At 37.2% G+C, this 25,238-nt stretch overlaps 1 protein-coding gene across 5 annotated transcripts in view; it reads right to left on the bottom strand.

The window, feature by feature from the left end:
- LOC126360585 (collagen alpha chain CG42342-like) overlaps positions 1-25,238 on the bottom strand; it is a 1,334,941-nt gene that overhangs the window by 532,889 nt on the left and 776,814 nt on the right. For 4 of the 5 annotated variants that reach the window (XM_050007725.1, XM_050007724.1, XM_050007722.1 and 1 more), the window contains exons 4-5: positions 7,937-7,972; positions 2,132-2,203 (exon numbers count right to left, since the gene is read on the bottom strand). In XM_050007725.1, the coding sequence (XP_049863682.1) occupies positions 2,132-2,203; positions 7,937-7,972 (108 nt within the window). The remainder of the gene's footprint in view (positions 1-2,131; positions 2,204-7,936; positions 7,973-25,238) is intronic. The other variant, XM_050007726.1, reaches the window with a different exon arrangement.

The raw sequence follows: 25,238 nt of genomic DNA on the forward strand, positions 1-25,238 counted from the left end.
CAGTGGTTTTACACTATTTTGGATGATCATCATCAGCAAGTATGCAGCGTACAATTTTTTGAGGCATAGTCTTGTTACTCCTGATGTCATGGTGTGAGGAACCATAGAGTATGACTTCAGGTCATTGCTGGTATTGATTGAAGAAAGTCTGATGGCACAACGATATGTCGCAGACATCCTGTATCCTCATGTGTTACCTATCATGTGAGAGTATTGTGGTGCCAGTTCTCACCAGAACAGTACTTGGTCACACATGTATCTCTATGGACTGTCTGCGTGATATTTAAGTACTCTCCATGGCCAGCAAGATCCTCAGATCTGTCCTTGATAGAACATGTCAGGGACCACTCAGATGTCAACTCCATGCCAGTGCCAGTATATCAAGAACCAGTTACAACAGTTGTTGGGCCAACTTGCATCAGAAGAAGATATAATGGCTTAATGGTGCCTAATCAGTGCTTGCATACAGGCCAGAGGAGGCAGTACAACATCATACTGACAAGCTGGCTCATACTGACAAGTTCTTTGTACATTTGACTTGATTTTGTTATTATTGAAATAATATCACACACCCTTTCAACCAAAGAACTTTCATTTTTTTTCCTCCTCTCCTTCTGGGTGCTTCAATTTTTTTGACAGGCTTTGTTAATTATTCAACTGACAAAAACTACTGTGTAAAATGATAAAATAACTAATAAGATATTTAGAATTGGAAATAAATATGAAACTGATCACAAAAATAAAATTGTATTTTGATAACATGAAAAAACTTAGGAATACAACAGACATCAAGACAGGAAAATTGTAAACTTTAAAGGCTTCTCTTTTCAGGCCACTATAGGTAGAGTTAGAAATGGTGGTGGTCAACTTTAGGCTCATTCTGCACACCTTTGTCACATATTTTCTTTCAACCAATGACCTTTCAGTAGTGTTCTGACTCTGCTGTGAATAATGTACCTAATGCGGGTATTAAATGTAAAAGTAGCAAGCTGTTTAGTGAATTTTGATTCCATTTGTTGTGAGTTGTCTTCACTGATTGTCGTGGTAGTGATGAATTCTGTATAAGCAAGCAAGAGACTTAATTTGCAGGAAAAGTCACGTGTGTGTGGGCACATGCACATACCACAACTGTCACTTAGAATCATCAACAATGCAATCCCTGTCCATGCCTCGACATGCGTGAACCGCCATCGTTCATGGATTGGTCTACAACTGTCTTTCCATGGTGTCATGAAGTCTCATTACACATGTATTTTTAGACTAGACTATTTGTGTCACTTGTAAAAAATGTGTTTCTGTATAATGTGCAGGGAGAGGGAGTGTCAAGAGTACTGTCAGATAAAAAATTCAATAAAACAGTTGTTCTCTTCATAATATTCTTGCCATTGTTGTCATTGTAATTTTTTTCTTTTCTCCAATCATTTTGCCTAAGCAGAATGTAAGGTAACAGTGACAAGAGATAGCCAAATTTCTTTTCAAATCTGTATAGTGGTTTTAATTGTTAATGTTTTTGTGCATGAAAGTCATATCTCCTAAAACATAAGAATAACTATTGACAACAAAGTTTGTGGCTTGAGTGTAAGCACTGTACTTCTGTAGCTAGAAATCAGAATTTGTTGTATAATCATGATCAAATTTATGGGTAAGGATATTACTTAAATCATGGGATTCTATTTCTCATTTCTCTAAACTAGTGCATTAACAGTCAAATATAAACTAATAAATTAGAAATGTCATGGCATAGAATTATATTTCCCTTGTGGTTCCTGTAGTTATTGTTACAATGTTTTGGAGTATCAGATAAATAGCTCTAGTAGAATATGAAAATAATTTATGCCTAATAATATACTTCTAGATATGGATCCAATAATAAAATTTGAAAGGGTTTGTACTTAACACATAGCCTACATTCTAAAACAATAAAAGACAACACATGGCTTTGAAAGTATTTAGCAAAATAACTCTCTATGCTTTTGCAAGAATAATCAACTTTCCACTTACATTCATAAATACACAGATATCTTATATTTACATTTTAAATTTCTTCTCTCAAGTAATTTGTTAGAATTTACTGAATTTATGAATGAAACCTAACAATACATACATTCATGTAAGTATAATTCATTCTCACCTTGACAGCAGAGAAGACATCAAAACCTGGACTCCCCAACTCTCCCTTTTGGCCCTTCTCTCCTGGACGCCCCTGTAATACATTTTTTAAATTTTATTAACATACGATTTGGAATAAATCTAATAGTTAATTAACTGTGTAGAGAGAAAGCTGTTGCTGAATAATTATTTTCACTATGAAATAAAATTAAAAACTTGACGTACTTTATTTCATCACTTATTAGCTGAAAGGATTCAAAAACATCCTTTGCCATGACATATGCTATCACTCTTTACGACCTCCTCAACAATCTCTCCACAGTGGCTGAAATATTATCTTGTCATCAGCTCAGCCTACTTCACATCCTAATTCATCCATATGCTGTTACTGTTCTGAATCTCATAGCTCACAGACTCCTGAAAAATGTCCCTATGGAGGGCACGTAAATGTAAAATCCATCATATCTTCTCATAACTAATCAGCGCTAAAGTTACATATGAAAGTAGCGAACTTCAATAGCTACAGTGTGATGTAGATTTTTACACACAATATCACAAAACTAGTTCCCTAGTCATTCATGATGCCAGGGCACTGTTTGAGGACTACAGTGTCTCTGCAGCTGGTATCCATGTTTTTATAGTGATGTGTAGTGCAGAGCCCAAATTACTTGATTAGCCCATTAATTAAGATCATGTTTATGAAATATGCCAGCCAATTCTCAGCACTGTTAGACTTTTAAAACAACTTTGGTAAGAGTTATCAGCCTAGCTTACATTTCCAAGCCAAGCTTAAAATAGTCAACACTCGTACATCAACCCTATATGCTCTGTAGCAGTATAATCGCGTATAAGAAAAATTAACATCTGACCACTAGACTTGAAAATTTACATAACTAACAGTCAATGCAACACCCCCCAAGAGGTTCCTTGTAACTTTCACTGAAATTTCCATAGAGATAAAAAAGGATAACAATTAAGCTGAGTAAGACAGAATCACATAAAAATCAAAACACTTCTAATTTCAAAAGAAACAAATGAATTTTAATCACTTGAATTTATTCTTATCAAATCTATCTCTTCCATCAGCATCTCCTCCCACTAATCTAATACAATATCTCTACCAGCCAATCTCATGTGCATATACTAAGCCATAGCACATGCCTACAGACATTGAGAAAAATTGACTGAAATCCATATTCACACACAGGAATGTACTTGCAAATATTTTTAAACTTTCCACACATAAATAAGATGTGTATGAGCTCTTTGATGCAGATAAAAGCAAGCATCCATAGGTTATAGTGCCATGGCACATCTTAGTCAGATGTCACCTTTTGTACTGCTGACTGCTGGCTGGAATGGCCGAGCAGTTATAGGCACTTCAGTTTGGAACCACGCTCACAACTAAGATCATGTCTGAAGGCTCAACCATCTACTGGGTTAGATAACAATGAAGTGAAAACACTGCCTCAATTAAAATTAAAATCAGATAATTACTACTTTGAACATTCAACCCTACAAGCTCATAGAATGTGTGGATGTGAGTGGTGTCAGCCTGCTGTCTCCCTAACTTTAATTTCTGCTCATCTTGGTCCATCAACTCTCCCCTCTCCCGCTCTTCCCTTGCCCTCCCTTCCCTTCCATTCCTTTGTCTTATATTCTCACTACAGTCTTCTTCCTTACTCACATTAGTATTATGATTAATATTGTGTTACTTCAGTTTTCAAATATATACTGCTGTTTCTTATATCCATGTTTCCTTGGCTGTAAACTCTGTGTCTCCTTCTCCCCCTAAAGCATGACACCAGACTACACACAAATTCATTGTATCCACCTAAACCAAAACATACACTCAATAAATGAGTCCCAAACATTGTGAGGAAAAGAGCCACTGTGTGTGGAGGAAGGAAGAAAATCAGTTCCAATCAGGAGGCTAAACTTATCTCTTGGAGTCACCCAGACAACAATACCAATATACTCCTCCTTTCTTCTTCTTTTTCCTGCTATCATTAAATTGGTTTGACAAGAACTTCTGTTTCCAAAATTGTCAGTTCTACTTCCAGGTCTCTCTTTTTGTGCTCATTTTTGGTCTTGGCTTTCACTGGCTTTTGCAGAGAGACCTATAGAGTAACATTTCACAAGCTTGTAGTTGACTTACATGTCTCTTGGTTATGACACAGATCTACATGCTGTACAGCATGATAGGCAAAATAATAATTTTGAGTATGGTCACATGGTCTGCTTAGCTCTTAGAGGAACATCCCTATCCCACACTTAGTATTAGACTGAAAAGTATGGATACTTTGATCACCCTGTTCAGAACCTGAAGATTGGCACTCTCTTCACTTGGCACAATGGTACCAAGATCTCTACAATTATTCACATTCTTGATCTTCTTTCCCTCCTAAAACAGGATATGGAAAGTGGGTGTTCAACTCACTGGCATCACCAGTGTCCTGTTTTTGCTCCCAGTTAACCCAAACTCTTTGAACTTGGTGTTTCACAGACTCAGTTTCGCTTCAATTCATTTCCATCTCTTTATTCACCTGTCAACAAATATGCATTGTATGGATGTAGACAATTTGTAGCCAGGCCTATCTACAGTAAAATGTCTTATTTTTAAGTTGTTTACAAACTTACGTGTAAATACAGCTGTCTTATATCAATATATGTAAATAATTTTACTTTTTGATATTCATATATTCTTCGGTGTGATAAAAGCTATGTGTTACTAAAAAGTGTTTTAACTATACTTTGAATTCATGAAATTCATTAATTTTCTTTATTGCAGCACGTTGATGAAGTACACATTTTTGGTAAAGAGCCTTTTGTGGATACAACTGTGAAAACATCTCTGTTTCTTGTTTTGCAGTTACGAACATAATTATTCAACTTTGAGGATTCCTGGTGAGTTTTCAGAAAGCAGGCACATTCATAAATATATAAGCTAAGAAGTGTCATTACTTTAAATTCTTTAAATTTTCCTCTGTGGCATAGTCCTTTCATTACTCTGATAGCATTATATATATATATATAAGAAAAAAGCCTGAAAGTTTATTTTACCACACCCATATCTCCTCCGTATCTCTATGTTACTTTCACCTCAAACAGTATTGTTATCCACAAATACTAGAGCATTTAGGTCTTTTTTCCCACTAATTTTGTGTCCTTTGTGGTATCCATGCATGTGATGAAGTGTAATGGGAAAAGCAAACTGCCCTGTTGCACAGCTCTACATGTTATAAACCACTTTCAATCTCCTATTTGTATACTGCTCTAAATTAGCATGCAGCATGAGAATTTTTGTAGTTAGAGAGTTAATGTGATTTTGTTTTTCTAACCTGTGCCATATTTTATTCTGTGGCACATTATCATATGCCTTCTCAAAATCTAAGAAAACATTTATCATACTTTTCCCTTTCTCCCATTATTTATATATCATTTGTTTGAGTGCAAAAATAAAGTGCATTATTCCACAGTTAATCCTTCACCTATCACCTTCTTATTCAAACTGAAGTTCTAGACCAAGTCCCAAACTTGTTTCTAGAATATTTTCCAAGTAAGAAATAATGGGAAAATAGTGATCCCTCTAGAGTTGATACATTATTTCCTGTTCCTTTATTTTAAATATCGGTACTATAAATCCCATTTTTCAGTCACTAGGTACCCAATTTTCTTTCCATATCAAAGATCAACCACTGAATTCCATGATTCTCACTGCTTTTATTATGGGCAAAGTTCCCTTCTTTCATTTGTTTTAAAGCAGTTCCTGCCCAAGTAATTAGTGGTTGTTCTCCATTAAGCAGATCATTTACTCTCGGTTAATGATCTTCCACAGTGTTCCCATACAACAACATTCCAAAATAAACCTTTATGTATATTCTTATTCCTTCTATGTCTTTGATGATGATCCCATCTTCTGTTTCTACTGACCTCATCTCTTTCTGATTTCATATTTACCAAGAAGCCACAGAGAATTCCTTCTCTGCTACCCATTTCACCTGGGGCTTTAAATCACAGGAAGATAATAAATATGGAGGGCTCAACCTTAGGATTATGAGCTAAGGTCCCAAAAACATCTGCAGTGTGTTGGAGAACAATGGTAAGTTGCAGTTGGCATCGCTGACCTCATAATTAATAATGTTACTCATACAGTATATTCCATTCTCTGAGCAATTACTTCAAAATCTAAACACTTCTATGAAGTTATATCTGCTTTAAATTACAAGATAAGTTAGTTGCTTTGTTAAAAGAAATATCAAAAGAGGGAGAATGTGGTAATGAAGCTACATATTTGTTAGACTTATCAACTCATTTATACAGAAAAGATTCTGTATACCACATGTAAACTCTCACTGTGATAACAGTAAAGTAAATCTACTCTGTAGAATTCTACTAATAAAAGGGCACTGAATTTAGTAGGCTAAGCCCTACCAAAATATGTACAAAAATTAGTGAAAATCAGTTTTCTCATTGATTTATCATTATTTTTTGTGATTTTGTTTTATTATTTCATCCATAAAGATAATTTTGTGTGAAAAGCATCTGTAAAAAGTACACAGAGAAGGCAATATGTTTAAAATGCAGTACAATATTCTTCATTTTCTACACTGTGAAACTTTCAGGCCTTTATTAAATTCATTGTTGGTTCATACACCATTAGAGGAGAAACAGTTGTCTCCTTACATTGCATAAATATTGCTTTTATTTTGCTAAATAGATGTTTCATCCACTGCACATTATTTAGAATATTAATAACCGAAAAATCAAGTGTAGGAACTTTGGGAGTACATTCTACTGCTGACAATACATTAATAACATCATACACGAATATGAAACATAATGGTTTGGAGTCTGTGCTTAACTGCAAGTACCCCTGTAATTGGCTGAGCAAGTTTCCTCAAAGATCAGAAGAATGCAACTGTGCAGAAATTCCAAAAAAATTATGCCTTGTAGAGCGCTGTTATGTTCAAACCAACCTGTAGGTTGACATCAGCTTTACCTTTTTTAAGTTAATGTGTTATGAGGCACTGAATACCACAGATACAAGCTTCCACTTGCATAGGCAAATACACTTCTGAACATGCAAGCAAAATATTAAAATATCTAACAATTGAACATCATAAATTTCAAGGGTTGATTCCAAGGAATATGTCATGAGGTATAACTGGAGATTGCACTTTGTGACATATTCTGAACTGACTGATAGAGCCACTGAACACTGGTTTCTCAAATATAGCTAATAGATGATACTGCACACTGACTTTGGAGACTTATGGATCATGGAGAATATTCATTTTTTGCTTGAAACACTGGCCACATCTGCACAGCACATATAGTGGAAAGGAGATTACAAGGCTTTTTAGGTTTTCACACAGAACTGAATGCATTCTTTATCTGGGGATGTTTTACAGGAAGCATATAGTGCCTTATCATCACATAAGAACAAAAACAGTGCATTGTTCAATGCGTTTACAATAGCTGGCTGGTTAAGTACAAAAATGCTGCTAGTCATTCTGTACTTGTTGTAATCTTCTGCACTTGATTTAACATACAAAACTTCAAACAAATACCATAACAATTCTATACCTTAAATCAGATGACTATAGTAAATGAACTATTCACTTCGTCTTGCTTCTTCTCCTAGCACATTCAGGAATTCCACATTGATTATATGTATATCATGCATATGTCATGCATTGTACACACACACCACACACACACACACACACACACACACACACACACACACACAAATTATTAGTTACATGAATGAATATTAGTAGTGAAATTGCAACAATACAGTGTGTTAGAAAAGCATACTTACTGGATCTCCCTTTGGACCGTCCAAGCCAATAGGTCCCTGAAGAAAAGCAGATCAGAAGATTCCAGTTAGAAATAACTAATGGTGTGAATCAAAGCTGGCAATTAGTAAAGAACTACTATAAGCAATCAGTGAAAAACCATTTAGTATTACATATTACAATAAGTAACATACATGTGTTATAATTTCTTTACTGCTCATTGTTGCTATGACTACTGCAAGCATCATTACTAATATTATTTTAGCATGAATACACTGGTAACTAACTACAGAATTTCAGTACTTTTAAAAAAAGAGTTGGTAATGAAACAACAAATTTTAACATCTGCTGAAGGAACTGTGAATTACGAAGCTCAGTTCTGTAGAAAGAAGAATATTTATTAGTTCTTATAAAAACAAGGGGGAGCAGGCGGGGGAAGAAATACATGGGGAGAAATGCCATAATCTTTTACCCAGTGTATCTGGTGCTCATTCCATTGTTACCCTCTGCTGACATCTGTGATTGAGACAGTATCGACATCTACATTCGTACTCTGCAGACCAATGTGAAGTAAACGGCATATAGTTCTTCCCATTGTAACAGTTATTACTGTTTCTTTCTATCATGGTACAACCTTGTATGGAGCGATGGGAGAAGGATTACTCAAATGTTTATATGCATCCTGTAATTACTAATGTTGTCCTTGCAATCCCTATGGGAGTGATACATGGAGGACTGCAGTTATTTCTAGATTCATCACATAAAGCTGGTTCTTGTAACTTTGTTATGTAGGCGTTCTCCAAATAGTTTGTCTCTGCTAATTCAATTTCTTCAGCAACTCCATGACACCTCCCATGTGCCAAAGAATCACGTGGCCAGTACTATTACCTTATCACTAGAGCTGCATTGTTTACATCTACATAGATATACTGCAAGCCACCATACGGTTCTCGCAGAGGGTACCGTGTACCACCACAAGTCATTCCCTCAATTTTCACAAATAGAACGAGGGAAAAATGACTGTCTATATGCCTCTGTATGAGCCCTAATTTCTCATGCCTTATCTTCACAGTCCTTATGCACCTTGTATGTTGGCAGCAGTAAATCAGTCAGCTTCAAATGCTGGTCTCTCAAAAAAAGTTTCACCTTCCCTCCAGGGATTCCCATTTGAGTTACCGAAGCACCTTCGTAACACTTACGTGTTTTTCAAACCTACTGGTAACAAATGTAGCAGCCTGTCTCTGAATTGCTTCAATGTCTCCCTTCAATGATGACTGGACGGATTGCATCGGAATTACATATATACGTACATAAGAGTTGTTTAAAATTTTTCATATAACATATAAAGAAAATTGTTCACAATAAGGACATATATAACAAAAGAAAACAATATTATTTTGTTCAGACACTTTGCTCACTACTCAAAAATTTGCCAATAGTCCACATTAGGCACTGTTTCAAATCATGTGCCACTTTTCTTTTGAATAATCCTGACAGCAGACACTGGACTTCTTAAGATGGAGGGCGGTGCATCTTCAGAGCAACCATTGGAAAATTATCTTGTGTTACAGACAGTCGACAACTTGGTATTTCAATGTTCTTCTTGTTGTGGGTGTAGCAGCAGTGTGTTTCTTGCCTCAAGCTGAAAACCCCCTGATCTACATTTACACTGAGATGGATTAAAAAAAAAATACTCACAGAAAATTGTCTTTATTCCGAAGTGGGTGAATATAGGCTTGCGGTCTTTCTCTGTAGTCACTGGATGATTCCATGTGAAACTGAGCCTGAGGCTTTTTTTAAACTTAATTTTTAATTATGTAATTTCATATCATAGTTTTCCACAAAAGTTAAATATTACTGTTTTTAAAACAATTTTTACATGTACCAATTTGGTACCTGTAAAAATTGTTTTAAAAACAGTTATATTTAATTTGGTACCTGTAAAAATTGTTTTAAAAACAGTTATGTTTAACTTTTGTGGAAAACTATTTAAATTTAAGTTGCAACCATTGTTGTTGTTTCAGTTATTAAGTCTCAAGAGCGGAGCCTTTTCTTTCACAGAATCTTCAATGTTTAAAGAAAGTGAAGATATTAGGTTCACAGCTAATTTACAAAAAGAGTTTTACATTCATTGTCACAATCATGACAAAAAGTCGACTCTGTAACTCAGCACCTCTGCTGATTTTGTGTTAGGAGAGAGAACATTCAATAGAAATGTTGCCGATAAAGCAGTGTTTAAAATGTAAATGACTATCTATAAATGAACTGTACCCCACCATTGACAGTTTTTTAGACTGTTACTAAAATGTAAACCATTTAAAACTTCTGATCATTTTGAAGTTATGATATAACCAGTGCCTTAAAGGTTTACACTGATATTGACTTACTATTTTTTCAATAATGAGAAAAAGATGTCAGCAAAACATATGAGAAAACTTTGAGAAAAGTTGCTGAATGATGCCAGCAAATGTAATACCCACAAAGGTAGATAATGAAGGGAAAGCATGAAGATAGTGGCATACTTCTATGAAAAATGTTTAATTGAACATAGAAGGATGGAAGCTGAAATAAAAGGAAGTACAGGCTTACATTAAAATCTGTGCTGACTGACAATGAGAGACCTGTGCTTCCCAGCTAGGATCATACAAATTTCTTCAGTCCTTTGGCAAGATATATGTTGCTCAGGTAAAGAAGCTGCTTCCTTCCATCCCTCAAAAACAGCTACTTCCCTTCATCACTCGAAAACAATCAGCATTAAAAAAAGAGGAAGAAGAAGGAAGAAGAAGAAGAAGCTTGAATGGCAAAGCCTACCTAAAAGGTAGCAAGTAGTTTTTCTTTGGAGACAAGAAAACTTCAACTTACAAATTTACGGGGGATAATCTGGTCAAAATACAAAACGTTTACAAAAGTGATAAAATCAGCAGGCAACTGTGTGGTATGAAGGCATCTATTGTAGACCCAGCAAGATGTTACACGGTCAGAACCACTTGTTGAACAGTCATGCCAGGAACATATTGATGCTAGGCAATGAAAATATCATAACTCCATTTTGTTAAATTTTGTAGGTGAAGCAAAAATGGTTTCTTAAAAAATAATACGAAGTATTACGGGAAGTTGCTACATGTATACATGTATATCAGAACCCTAGTTATTAATGAACTGGAGAAATTAATGTACTTTAAACTCTCTCTTTGATTATCAAGTTACTGATTACAGAAATTATGAATTTTCACAGACACATGGAGTTACAATGTTTTCACTGCCTACCACTGATATATTTTGTTGGAGTTCCAAACTGCAAGAGAGAAATCAGCCAAATGCAAGTATGCTGCAACTACACAGAGAGCTATTAAAGAAAATTCAAAAATACAGATTATGTGTTTAATATTTGTAGAGGACTCAGTGAAGGATGTATGCAACATCGATATCAAACAAGTTTTTGCAGTTCTCCCAAATTCAGGCAGCAAACATGTTAGTAACACCTTCTATTATGAATTTTCAAGAAAATCTAGACATTTTTGAAAGCTGATGAGCAATAATCTGCATTTTCTTTTTTTATTTGAGTGGTGGATTTTTAACTTAAAATAATTAGGTACACTGGAAGCTGTACTGAAATTTATCTTAATTATAATGTTTTTTAAATTGGAAGTGATATCTAAATACATCAATTACTGATTCATCTACAAATTAATAAAATGAAATTAATTTTCACTTATAAAAACAATTCCATTTCAATTGTCTCATCTGTGATGACTCTTCAATTTCAGTTTTTATAAGTAAATATTAACAATGTATATTTAGTGATATTTTGCACAGAGGTAAATGATTGATAGTGTGATTTCGATGTTTTCAAATATAAGTGCATTAACTCATACAGATCTTGTAAATGTTGGTCATGTTCAGTGCTATGTCAATTTGCTGTGTCCCCAGTGAAAATGTTCTAAAGATGATTAACAGCTCACTTTGTAAATTTCTGATATTCAGATTTCAAAAGAAAGTACAACAACTATTCATATTATCATTCATCAGTATTTATTTATTTCTGTTTTCACTTCTTGTTACATTAGCTTTCAACAGTTGAAAAATTTAGTTCATCAATGAAATACCCTGTTAACAACATCTACACGTCACCCCACAAATACAGCACACACCATAACTGCATTTTACCCATATTTTAATTCTATTTGGTATAAGTACCATACACTTGATCAACATTCTAGGATGGGTATCTATCAAAATACGGAAATCTGCTACAAAACTTTTATGTATGACAATGTGATCATTCCATTTCATATCCCTACTAATTGTTACACCCAGCTTCTTCATTGCCAGTACCGTAACGCACCTATATAGACCTACAAACTGTGACTGAATGCAGTATTCTTTCCAATCAAGCAGTAAGACATTTATAAACTTTTCATTCATTTCGCAACTGTTTTCTGCGTTTTAAGCCATTGACCATTGTTTGCTAAGAAAAGTTGTCATATGTATAAAAATGAAGCGAATTCACATAGTACTTAAATTTATGTAAAGAAACATGATAGCAAATATAAAATGTGAATTCGCTACCATTTATAAACAGTAATAGGTAAAAGTATTCATACAACGCTGCCCACAACTATTTATTTTTAGTTAACAACCAGAGATGTTACTTGGTTATCTAACAAAATGAGGTGTCTTTCCTAATCTGTACATATAAAAGGATTAACTAAGTTAGACTTCTGAAAAAAATACATAAAAGCTCCGTACCAGCTGGCTTCACACAGTGGTGAAAAAAGTATTCATACACTACTAGATATTGTAATGTAACGGACTACTGAAGAGTGCGATACCACCCTTATAGTCGCATCTGCCCTTGCTGTGTCAGTGCTCCAATTTCATTTCTATGACTTTTTTATTTAATATTATTGTATGTAGTATTTAATTTTGCCCAAATCTTCTTTATTATATTACTCTATAATGTGAACTTTATTTGTTTATTTCTGGAGAATATGTTGGCACCAGTGTGAGCCAAAGACATTCGTGTGTGAAAGGTAGAGAGTCGGACATTGTTAAGGTGACTGTTGGAGTGAGTTAGTTGGACTGCTATGGGGAGAGCGTGGTTTTGTGAGGTGGACTGTTGATGGGAGTACGGAAGGAAGTCTGTCGTCTTATATAGAGAGTATCTATAAATAGTATGTGATATTAAGATGGAAATTATTGTGAAAAAGTTAAATTAATAAAAATGAAGAATCAATAGTAAAACAAAAAGAGAGTACCAGTTTTCATTAGCACGCAAAGACCCGGACCTAATATTAACAATGTTAGATGGATGGAACGCACCATGGCGAGAATCAAGACAATGAGACCAAATTCAGCATCTAAAGGTAAGGTATTTTAATTAGTTTTAGTATTCTGTGATGTATCATTCTTTTGTCTAAATATCAAGCTTAACATCGTCTGTTGTAGATACAGACCACCCAAGCTGGCGGGGTGTCGTCAATTGATCATCATAATCTCAGGGTTTGAAATAGCATTTAAATGAATTGAAAGTTTGTCGCTTGATATTTAATTTTCACCCCAGACGAAAGAGGGTACATTACAATATGTAAACATAAAAGTGACTAACGAACCGCTTGCAGTGAGCTATGCCTTCAGTGGCAAGCTGCACCTCATGGATGATGGTTCTGATTCGCCATGAATGACATGCAACAGCAAAATGTGTCTCAAAGGAAAAGAAACAACTGAAAAGAAAAGACAAATACTTATCTCCCAATATGAAAAGGGAATATCATTTTAAGAGATAGCTGATATTATTGGAAGAAGCCGGGCAACTGTCCATAATACTGCCATAATACTGCCAGTTAGAGAAAGAAATACTGTAACAGCAGAAGAAAAGATTGACCACAGAAGCTAACTCAAAAAGAACGACATACATTAACAAGGATGGTCAAAAATTGACAGTTTCTGGATTGTCTACGCTTGTTGGTGATCAGTTCAGGAAGGAAATCACATCAAGGGCTGTACACCACATTTTAAGTATTACATGGTATGGAGCAAGGGTACCTAGAAGATAACTATACACCATCAAGAACAAGATACTGAGGCCTGAATTTGCTCCAGCGCATATAAGTAAGAACACAAGTTTCTGAAATGAGGTACTGTTTACAGACCAAAGTAAATTTAACATATTTGAAAATGATGGCATAGTTTGGTATGGAATGACCAAATACTGAGCTGGATCCAGTTGAGCACCTTTGAAGTACACGTGAAAGAATGGCCAGGAAATATGAAATATGGAGTAAGACTGCTCTGAAACCTCAGAGACTACCAAAAAAACTGGTTTCTTCCATGCCAAAGTGTTTAGCAGAAGTGATACATAGAAAAGGAATGCCTAAAAAGTATAAAACATAGTCATTATATTTATGTACGTTGTAATTTTCTTTGCATGTATGAAACATTTTTTCTACACTTTGTGAAGCCAGCTGGAACAGAATTTTTATTTACTTTTGGCATAAGGCTAATTTAGGTGTCCTTTTATTTATAAGTATAAATTAGGAATAACATCCTATACTGCTGGTTTAGCAAATAACATCTCTGGTTGTGATCTTTAGTTCTAATAAAGGAAGTTATTCTACACCAACAATGGTGTATGAATACTATTTTCCAAGACTACATATGGAGACTCTTCAACATAACCATTTGATAATGGCTTCAAAAGCTGAAACCAGTGTGAAATGATGAAAATATTTAGCCTTGCTCTTTTTCTTAAAGAGCTTTACACATACCATACTCTCTTTCAGATCATAATGAATCGATTGGTTTTTAAGGGGAGCCGGAACGATGAAAATGACAAAATTAACGTGTTTTTTTTGTTTTTTTCATTGTAAAATTATTTGGTGTTTTCTAAATAAAACAAATCAAGTCTCACCCCTCTAAGTGAATTCTAAGTGTGTGTGTGTGTTTGATTTTTTTTTTTTTTTTTTTTTTTTTCACTGCAAAGTTGGCACGCCGCGTAAACGGTTGTAGCGAGTTGCTGTGTCACCTCTGACGGCGCCACTTGCTGGCTGTAATCAGGGTATCTTTGCATAATTAGTGTTTTGTTTTCCAATGACATATGGCTTTATCTCTGTGACAAGTGACTGTTCTTATCGGTAAACATAAATGCTATACTGTGTGTGTTGAATCGTGGAGTTTGCTTTGTGTTGTTTAACTGTTCAATTTTGTGTTTTTGATGAATTTTGCTCATACCTGTTTCACATATTTGGTTTGTGGGTATCAATATGCCCCGTTTCAGCAATTGAGTGTTTAAGAAAAGGCACAATGAATGGAAGAAGAAATCTTTTGTTGTTTGGAAGGGAGATGATGCTCAGACTGCTTCATCAACTACATTGACTACTCCAAATTAACGTGATAGAACTTCTTCCAGCAAGAAACTTTGTGACAGCAAAGAAAAATTTGAAAACTATGAAAGTGAAAGTAACGATGTGAATGAAATAATTAACATTTCCTTGCTCTCTAATATTTTGAAACATAATATATTATGCCAAGTTTGTAAAGAAAGAGGACTGGAATTGAACATAATTTCACACATTGGTTTGGCATGTAAAATGTTATTGAAGTGTAACAAATGTGCTGCAGGAGTTTTGTTTTCTAATTCTAACAGTACTCCTCATAGTGGTAATAGTGGAAAGAACGTGTATGATATAAATGTTAGGCTAGTGTATGGCTTGCATTGCATTGTTGGCAAGGGCAGTAGTGCAGGGACAATGTTACGTGGAATTATGAACGTACCAAAACCACTAACCAAGTTTGGATTTTATAATGAATTGGTGGGATATCCTGCTGAAGATATTGCTCAAGCAACAATGAAGAAAGCAATTGAAGAAGCTGTGACAGATAATGGAAATTGTAGAGATTTAACTGTTGCTTTAGATGGATCATGGCAACGTAGAGGTCATAAATCTGTAAACGGAGTTGTGACAACTACCAGTGGAGACAGTTGCAAAGTAACTGATGTTGCTATTCTCCCAAAACATTGTAGATGTGAGGGCAATACCAAGGACGAACATAGTGAAAGTTGTGAAGCAAATTTTCACGGCACGAGTGAAGTGATGGAAGTAGAGGGAGTGAAAGCAATTTTTTCCTGATCACAGGAGTGGTATAATGGATGAACCACTAACTATCCAGGAGATGGTGATTCTAAGGGATATAAAGCTGTAGAGGAACTAAAACCTTATGGCAATGAAATTCACATTAAAAACCAGCAGTGCACTGGACATGTGAAGAAGTGCATAGGGGCTCACTTGCGCAAACTAAAGCAGATGTTACGATCCCAGAAGCTTAGTGATGGTTAAGACCCTTGGAGGAAGAGGGAGACTGACAGATGAAGCAATTGATAGATTGCACAGGTATTATGGGTGTGCAATTAGGCAAAATACAAGAAGCATTAAGCATATGAGGAGAGCAGCATGGGCATTATTTTTCCATATTGCATCAACAGCACCCACAACATGCACTGTGCCCCACAGGTGATGACTCATGGTGTAAGTACCAATCAGGAAAGAAATATGCCCATAACAACAGTTTGCCAAATGCTATAATTGATGTAATTAAGCCCATATTCAGAGATTTATCAGAGCCAAGTTTATTGGAAAAGTTTTTACACGGGAAAACACAAAATCCAAAAGAAAGTGTAAATAATTTAATTTGGATTATGATTCCCGAAAGAGTGTTTGTACAGATAAAAACATTGCATTTTGGAGTGTATGATGCAGTGGCAACATACAATGAAGGTAACATTATCAAATTTGATGTGCTGAAACTTTTAGGTTTCCAAACAGGACACAATGCGCCTAATTGATGAAGAAAGACTAAGAGGTGCAGGAAGAAGAGGCAAAAGCCTACAACATGTAGCAAAAGGGAAGAAAAGGCAAGTGAATAGGAAACTAACACTGGAAAAAGTACAGGATACTGATAATCCATCATATGGGGCAGGAATGTATTAAAAACTTTGGAATCCATTTCCCGAAACTTTAATATTTTCATCTTTGAGGAACATTTTCCCAAAAACTGCTAACAGTATATCAATGAAATTTATACACAATATTGTTTACTTCTTATCCTTCATTTTTATAACAAATTGTAAAAAAATATTGTATAATTCAATTATAGAATAAAAAGTGCAAAATTCTAGAGAAAAAAATAAGCATCTGTTTAAAAAATTGTAAAACAAAAACCAATAAATATTTCTTAACATGCCATTATAACTTTGTAGAGAAATATTCACTGAACATGTAGTCCAAATTTCAGAGCAAAATGTTTAATGGTTTTAGAAAAAATGTTCCTTCTACTTGCTAAAATTAACATGGAGGAGATGGATCATTCTGGCTCCCCTTAAGAGCATAATACTAATAAATTATGTACCAAAAGTTATTATAATTTTAAATTTAAGTTGTATTTGCTCAACTACAATAATGTTTGTGTGAGGATGATATAGATTTGAATGCATTTGCATCCACTTTTCCCACAGAAGTCTGATGCTGCTAACTTGTCATTTGTTCTTTGTGCTATTCGACGGGACATGTCATCGAAGCGTAGGCGCAGGCAGGAAATCCAACTGCACAACACATAGTGCTCCAGCTGTGAATCTCCTTTAGAAAAATTGGCAGGGAACACATGCAAATGCACAGCATGTCACAAATTAAAGAACTAATTTATTTTAACATACATGGAGAACGCCTTTTAAGTACATGATAACGAGAAGACAACAATAAATACTTCAGAGTCATAAGAAAGATATTGCACATCACTGAAACACATGATCCCCTCCCTAACTATGTCAGTGGTCCTTGCACTCTTTAACTTACGACGAATTTTCAAACTAAGGCTGTTGGCTGACATTGTCTGTCAGCAACATTCTTCTCATGTGCAATAAACAGAAGAGCCCAGAAAAACGTAGGAACTCTTTGGTACCGTAGCTAATATCTTTTGGAACAAAATGACATACCATTGCAGTTTTGCATGGTAGAGTAGTCCATTGTTTTCTCAACAGACGTTGCTGCTCCCCTTTTCAGTAGATGACAGTGCAACAATGAATGAAGTAAGATATTCGTTTGAGCAACGTAAGGTGACATTGGGGCGATCCTTGAAATATGAAAACATGATGGACGTATATCAGGACCCTGGCTAGTCGGCAGTGTGGGTCTCCTGCATCATCCCCTATGCTCCTTGGAGTATGGGACCTCATCATCATCAGTATTAAAAAACCATGTTCTAAACAAAGGAACAAGCAAAGGTAATCCTCCTCACAGCCTCCTAGACTCATTTCGATTGTGTGAACGAAAAAATTAATGCACAAAAAATTTCTTATAGAGAAGATGTGAACCACAGCATAGAAAGAGAGGATGTGGCAGGCGCAGATGCCTGAACAAACTTTTTCTAAACATGTTTCTAGCCAGAATTTGATTATGAAACTTTGCGATGTTATTCTTAAATGGTCAATTTAATAAATTAGTCAATTAAAAAATTCGATCTTTTCGCAATTTTGCCCTACATCTGCCCTTAAATCTCACTTTCTCTTCCTAAGATCTACTGGAAAAGGAAGCAGGTCATCTACAGAGAACACATTCATACTAAAAGAAGATGACATTTTCCTCTTTTGCTGTATTAATTTTGTTTGTTTACTACTAGTTTCAGACTTCTAAGCCGATGCAATTTAAAACGAGACTCGTCCGACCAGGCAACATGTTTCCAGTCATCAACAGTCCAATGTTGGTGTTGATGGACCCAGGCAAGGTTGTAAAGCTTAGTTGGAGGAGGCGGGGGGGGGGGGGGGGGGGGGGCGTGGGAAGAGACCAAACTGTGCGAGGTCATCAGTCTCGTCGGATTAGGGAAGGATGGGGAAGGAATTCGGCCGTGTCCTTTCAAAGGAACCATCCCAGCATTTGCCTGGAGCGATTTATGGAAATCATGGAGAACCTAAATCATGATGGCCGGATGCGGGATTGAACTGTTGTCCTCCCAAATGCGAGTGTAGAGTGGTAAAGCTTTGTGCCGTGCATTAATCAAGGGTACATGAGTGGGTCTCTGGCCGCAGCAATGTCAGAAATTTGATGTTTTAAAGGGTTCCTGATATTCACGGTACATTCGCGAAATGGCCGTACGGGAAAATCCCAACTTCATTGCTACCTTGGAGGTGCTGTGTTCCATCGCTCGTGCGCCGACGATAAGACCACGTTCAAACTCACTTAAACAGGGTGTATACGTGCACAGGGAAAAAAAAAAAAATTCCCAGATTTTTCCCGGTTAAAAATACACTTTCTCCCAGGTGAAAATAAACTTTTTCTGTGACAGTATACTCTTCCTCGGCACTGTAAAACTCATCATTCCTTTGAGTGTTTATGGTTTTATATACCGACGTAGAATTTCCCAGCACTTTGGAAAACGAAATGGGGGGCGGGGGGGGGGGGGGGGGGGGAATACGTTTTGAAAGATCTTTCATGTGCAGCAACATGTATGCTGCATATTTCCGTATTATGAAGGTCCAAATTTGAATTCCACGAAACATGGCATGTCACTTTTCGAAGCACTGAAATCGAGATTGCGACGCGCTTTTGTAAACCAGTTATAGCTTACGTCACGTGATCTCACCAGCTGATGACAGCATAGGACACGTGATGCAGTCAGCCAATAGCAAGATCACTCTCAAGTGGCGCGAACACACAAATAAGAAAAGCAGACGCTTGTACGAGCACTGTGTTTTGTTGCTGTATACGGCGCATATCCTTTGCAACTTAAGTTTTATTTTCGTTTTTTTCCCTCTCGTTCGTGTTTTGTTGCTGCAGTATTAATCTGCAGTAGCGGGATACAGTAATATCCTTTGCTAGAGTATTGGTTCTTACCGGGTTTTTCCCGGTTTTCTCCCGGATGAAAAAATTCTCGAGTTTTTCCCGGATCTCCCGGTTGTCCTGGGTCGTATACACCCTGTTAAATCTTGATAACCTGCCTTGTAGCAGCAGCAACCGATCTAACAACTACGCCAGACATTTGTTGTCTTATAAAGGCGTTGCCGACTGCAGTGCCGTATCTTGCCTGTTTGCATATCTCTGTATCTGAATTCGCATGTTTCTTTGGCGCTTGCGTGTAAGACGCACTATTGGTCACAGAAGCAGAGCAGAATGTTGATTAGGCAGTCCTAAGATAACTGCTATCTTGAGTCATAAAAACAAAATACATATGCTCATAGGTTGCCGCATATACTACTATATACTATAGAAAGTTCCTTTTTAAGAAGAAGGATGGCAATGATCTCTCACCCTCCCCCCCCCCCCCCCCACCCCAAAACTGGTGATCTGAAGGCCCAGCATGCAGCAGCATCAACAAGCATCCTCTCCACAGCCTGGATGCTCAAACTTGGCCTCATCGCCGGTGCCTCCTCCTGTTCCATCTCAGACTGATCACCCGCATCAATGACAGGTATGTGTGCCTCTCTGCATATGCATCACCCCGACAGGGGCCTCCTACCTAACACTCTCATTCACCACGTAGACACAGCCATTGGCTTCCTCTAGATGTAGTTTTATTGGCAGTGTTAATGATAATGAACCTGTGGCTAGCGGTAGTGCTCTATCCCATTCTGATAGTAAAGGACATCAGATTAGCAGCATCATGACCCTCTAAAATACTCGGCAGTTGCTAGGGCCTCTGAGGGGCATATCTCTTTCTCTAGAATTGGCGAATCCAGCAGGAGTGTATCGTAAACCAGTCAGGTTTCTAGAACCGTGCCTCCCAGTCCTGGAGACAGAGCTCCTCAAAGCCCCAGATGATCTGACACTTAAGGCCATTAAATGTAACACATTACTCTGCTGCGAGCTGCCTCACTCTCCCAAACAGCAGAGTGATGCAGAGGAGAAAAGCATGCACAATATCTGCGGTGATAATGGCATTATATCTCGGAGCACATCAATTGCTGAGTGGTATCGTGAATCCACGTTGCGTCCTATACTGCCCACTTACCCGAGATGGAAGTAAGAAGGTCAGCTAAAGCACTCAACCAAATACCACACCTCAACATCCATATTCAAGTCTATGATACATTAAAAGTAGGATCCAGTTATATCAAACTCCCTGAGGATATTTAGAACAAGCATGGTTGTAACAACATTGAAAACAAGAAGGATAATGCTTGTTTTGCATGGTCAATCCTGGATTGTGAGAGAAATTACTATTACAGACACCATCTCGAGTGCACAACAACATACAATGTACCAAAGAATAAAAACCCCAGAAATTATAGTTTTGACGGTATCAAGTTCCCCGTAAAGATTCCGGACATACCAAAATTTCAGGCACAAAATCCTAAAATATCAGTTCACGTTTGTGGCCTGAAGACAGAAAAACGAGCCAGATGAAGCTGATGATGCTAATCAGCGTGAGCGCAATCTACATGTAAACATGCTACTCTTCTCGGAAGGTGAGAATCAGCGTTATGTTGGGATCAAAGACATGTACTGCCTCCTTTACAGACAGTTGTCGAAACATGAACATAGAAAGCATATTTGCTTCAGGTGTCTAAATATCTTTTCAGAAGAAAAGTATTTAAAAACGCATCTGGAGGTCTGTGAATCCAAGGAACTGGTATGCGTTGTTATGCCTTCAGAAGAAAACAAGTTCTTTAATCTCAAGAATGCTCTCGACCATGAATGATGCCCATTTGTTGCATACGCTGACTTCGTATGTCTCCTTGCTCCTGTCACCCACTGTGAACGGGAACCCCATAGCCTCACACACGACCTTCACGCAAAAACACGTACTGTATGTGGCAGCATTCCAACTTGTATGCTCACATGATTCAAATCTTAACCACTGTGAATCTTATGTCAGGGATAATCCTGCAGTTTGATTGCTCATTGAGCTCGATAACTTTCATGGGATGCTGATAGGCTTTAGAGCACTGATTTACAGCACTGACATCACCAGGACCGAATTGGAGGAGGATAAAAAATTATACAATGATGCGGTTAACTATCACATTTGTGGGCTGCCGTTCGACAGAAAAGCTGAAACTCCACCTGGAGATCACTGTCATCTTACGGGGAAATATCACGACGCAGCTCACAATGCATGCAACTTGAAGTATAATGACCAGTACCCGTCTTCTTTCGCAATTTGAGTGGGTCACATGCTCACTTTATAGTTGAACAGTTGGTTACTTTCGGTGTGAAGAAAGATGACGTCCGTGTCCTGCCTGAGAGTATAGAGAAGTATATTTCTTTCTCGAAATGAATGACGCCCAAAATTATGCTCTGCTTCCCAGACTTTTTGCATTTCATGCAGACTTCACTCAAGAAACTTGTTGACACTCTACCTGAGGAGGATATGCACATCACCTGATCTGCATACCCCAATGAGGTAAAGTTTCAACTTGTGACTAGGAAAGGAGTATTCCCTTATGAGTATCTGGATAGTAAGGCAAAACTCGACTGACATACCTGCATTTACCAGTACTCTCACAGCCGATGACATAACTAGTGCAGATTATGAGCACTCCGTGGACGTCTGGCGGGAATTCAAGATCTCAGTTTGGATGAATATGGGAGACTATAACCAACGTGCACCTGCTTGTGGATGTTTCTGAAAATTTCGGGAATGTATGCATGGCCATGTACTCTCTGAACCCCGCCTTTTATTGTCCCGGGACGCTATATTCAAAAAACAAGGCGCATCATCGAACTTTTGATTATGCTGATATGCTTCTTTTCTTTGTGCATAGAATCCATGGGGGACTTTGCCCAGTGTGTCCATAGACGCACCAAGGCAAATAACGCATGTATGCGTCCAGGGTTCAATGCCTTAATCGATTCAAGTTACATTCTATATTAGGATATGAATAACTTGTACAGGCACGCCACGGTGCAGCCTCTGCAGGTTGGAAGGTTTCAATGTGAGCCTGAAAACGAATTAGAGGGATTAGCTGGCAAAATAATGGGTCTGATGGCTGATTCTGATGTAGGGTATGTGGTGGAGGCAGATCTCATATACCCTGTTGGCATGCATGAAATGACAAACGAGCAACAAGTTCTGCGAGGAGGCACTATCCCTAAAATGGTGACCACTGTTGGGCACAATCAGAGGTATATAATTCATTATCGTAATCTCCAGCAGTGTCTTAGCTTAGGTTCGGAGGTAGGTAGAATCACCCGAGCTATCTCCTTCAGTCAGTCCCCCTGATTGAAGGAGTATATTAAATACTGAAAAGAGGGCAGATGCGACTAGTGATTTCAAAAAAGATTTTTATAAATTAATTAATAATTCCATTTTCGGTAAAATCATGCGGAATGTAAGAAATGAATGCGATATATTGATTAGGACCCAATGGGATGGGCCATGGGACATAAGAAAATGCATCACCAAACCAAATTTGAAGGTGGTCACCGCATTCAATAAGAACTTTGTTGCTATGGAGCTGTCGAAGACTGCAGCAAAGTTTACAAAATTTATCTATTTGGGGATGTGCATACTGAACATCTAGAAACTAGAGATGTACCGGTTCCATTGAGTTTGCTAAATATCATTTAGTGGACCCAAAGTTACTTTATATGGACCCAGATAGCTTCATCTTTTGGGTGAAGAACTGCATTCCGTATGAAGTAATGAGGTGTCATGGTAATGAATTCGACACTTCTGGATACAGTGTTGCTCTTCAGAATAAGAAATTTATTGGCTTAATGAAATATGAAGTGAATGGATTTCCGGTTGAGCAGTCTGTAGGTCTCAGATACAAAATGTATGCATATCATACAATAAATGGGGCCGCCCGGAGGCGATGTGAAGCACCACGTGTCCTCACGGTCTAAGACTACTTGTAGTGCCTGTACGATGGTGTTCGCGGTGCTCCACCGCAGCCTCCGCATATTATACGGCAAACTAGTATTCGATCGCGATGTCATGAGGTGAGTGTTATGCTGTAGTCTAAAGTCGGAATGCTCTGGGCAAGGTGGCGCAGTGGTTACCACACTGGGCTCGCAAAATTTCTAAGTTCTCACCGCTAATTTACTGGAATTTTATGAATATTTCTTCTCGAGAAACACTGTTGAAGAGAGAGAATGCAATACGACATAGCAAAGAATCTTGAATACAATTCCGTTGACTGTAAATGATATTCTGGACTAAAACTATATTATGGAAGAAATAAAACCATATTTCTTAGTGATCAGCAGTTCCACTTTGGGCTTTTAATATACGTAAATACATTTGCTACGCCGCTAAAGCATGTATAAGAGTTCACATCACACAGGCAGCACGCTGGAACGAAGATTATTCTTCGGATAAGACAACGTTAACTTTGTCCCCCAAATTGATTGCAGTTGCGCTCTGCGTTCCGTATCCCTACTTACAAAACGAAAATATTCTCTTTTATAAGTGAACCAAAAATTCCCTTATAAAATGACAATATGAAAATGTTTCAATCTGTGTCATGTTGCACACAAGTAAACCACATAGCAAACAGTGTAATTGTTGCGTTCGTGTCGAACATCTACATAGAGTAATGTAGTGTCGTGCAGTCTTTTATACTGCCTGTGTCATCACGCGAAACAACGTTGACATACTATTACGGAGACAGTGTGAAGATAGGAGGTCAGAGAAAACCACTCGAACTGTTGAGAACTGTTCTATTTTGGACGGCGTGTAGAATTTAAACATTGACTTGACTGCACACAGAACATGCATATACCAAGAACAGACGGCTTATACATACGCTGCGGTATAAACGCATTCCTATCGTAGCAGTGAAGCTCACGTTTCAAATAAGGTACATTACTTACACTCTTCCGTTAGCTTTCTGTCAAGTTTCTTGGCATGGAGTTTAGCTTAGACTCCTTGGAAGGTTCACAGTTGTTGTAGGAACTTTTTTATCTAGGCGGTTTTGTGGGATTAAGGTTATCTGTGACTTTGGAGAGATGTGCCATTTATTGACCAGTACTTCGTTTCGTTCAGTACAATTTGCTGACTCGTAATTACTAAGTATCTATTCTTCAAGCAGAAGAAGAACGTAGTACCATATGCATACTAGACTGTGTTTACGAAAAGTTGTATACGCGTACTGGCAAATGTACAAATTATAAAACTCTGGGCCACATACGGTACAGCATCTTGAAAAACACCTACTCAGATGAGTTACTTGGCACATTTCACGGGGAAGCTCTAACCTGAAAGATAGCATTCAGTAATTTCACCTATTTTCTCAGGAAAATCTTGGAGAGTTATTTATAAAAAGGTATGATGTGCCTCATCGAATCAAATATTTGAGTAGGCTATGTAGAGCGGTACTACCTCGCAATACCC

The sequence above is a fragment of the Schistocerca gregaria genome, chromosome 1 (assembly GCF_023897955.1).
Source record: "Schistocerca gregaria isolate iqSchGreg1 chromosome 1, iqSchGreg1.2, whole genome shotgun sequence".
Classification (NCBI taxonomy): Eukaryota; Metazoa; Arthropoda; class Insecta; order Orthoptera; family Acrididae; genus Schistocerca; species Schistocerca gregaria.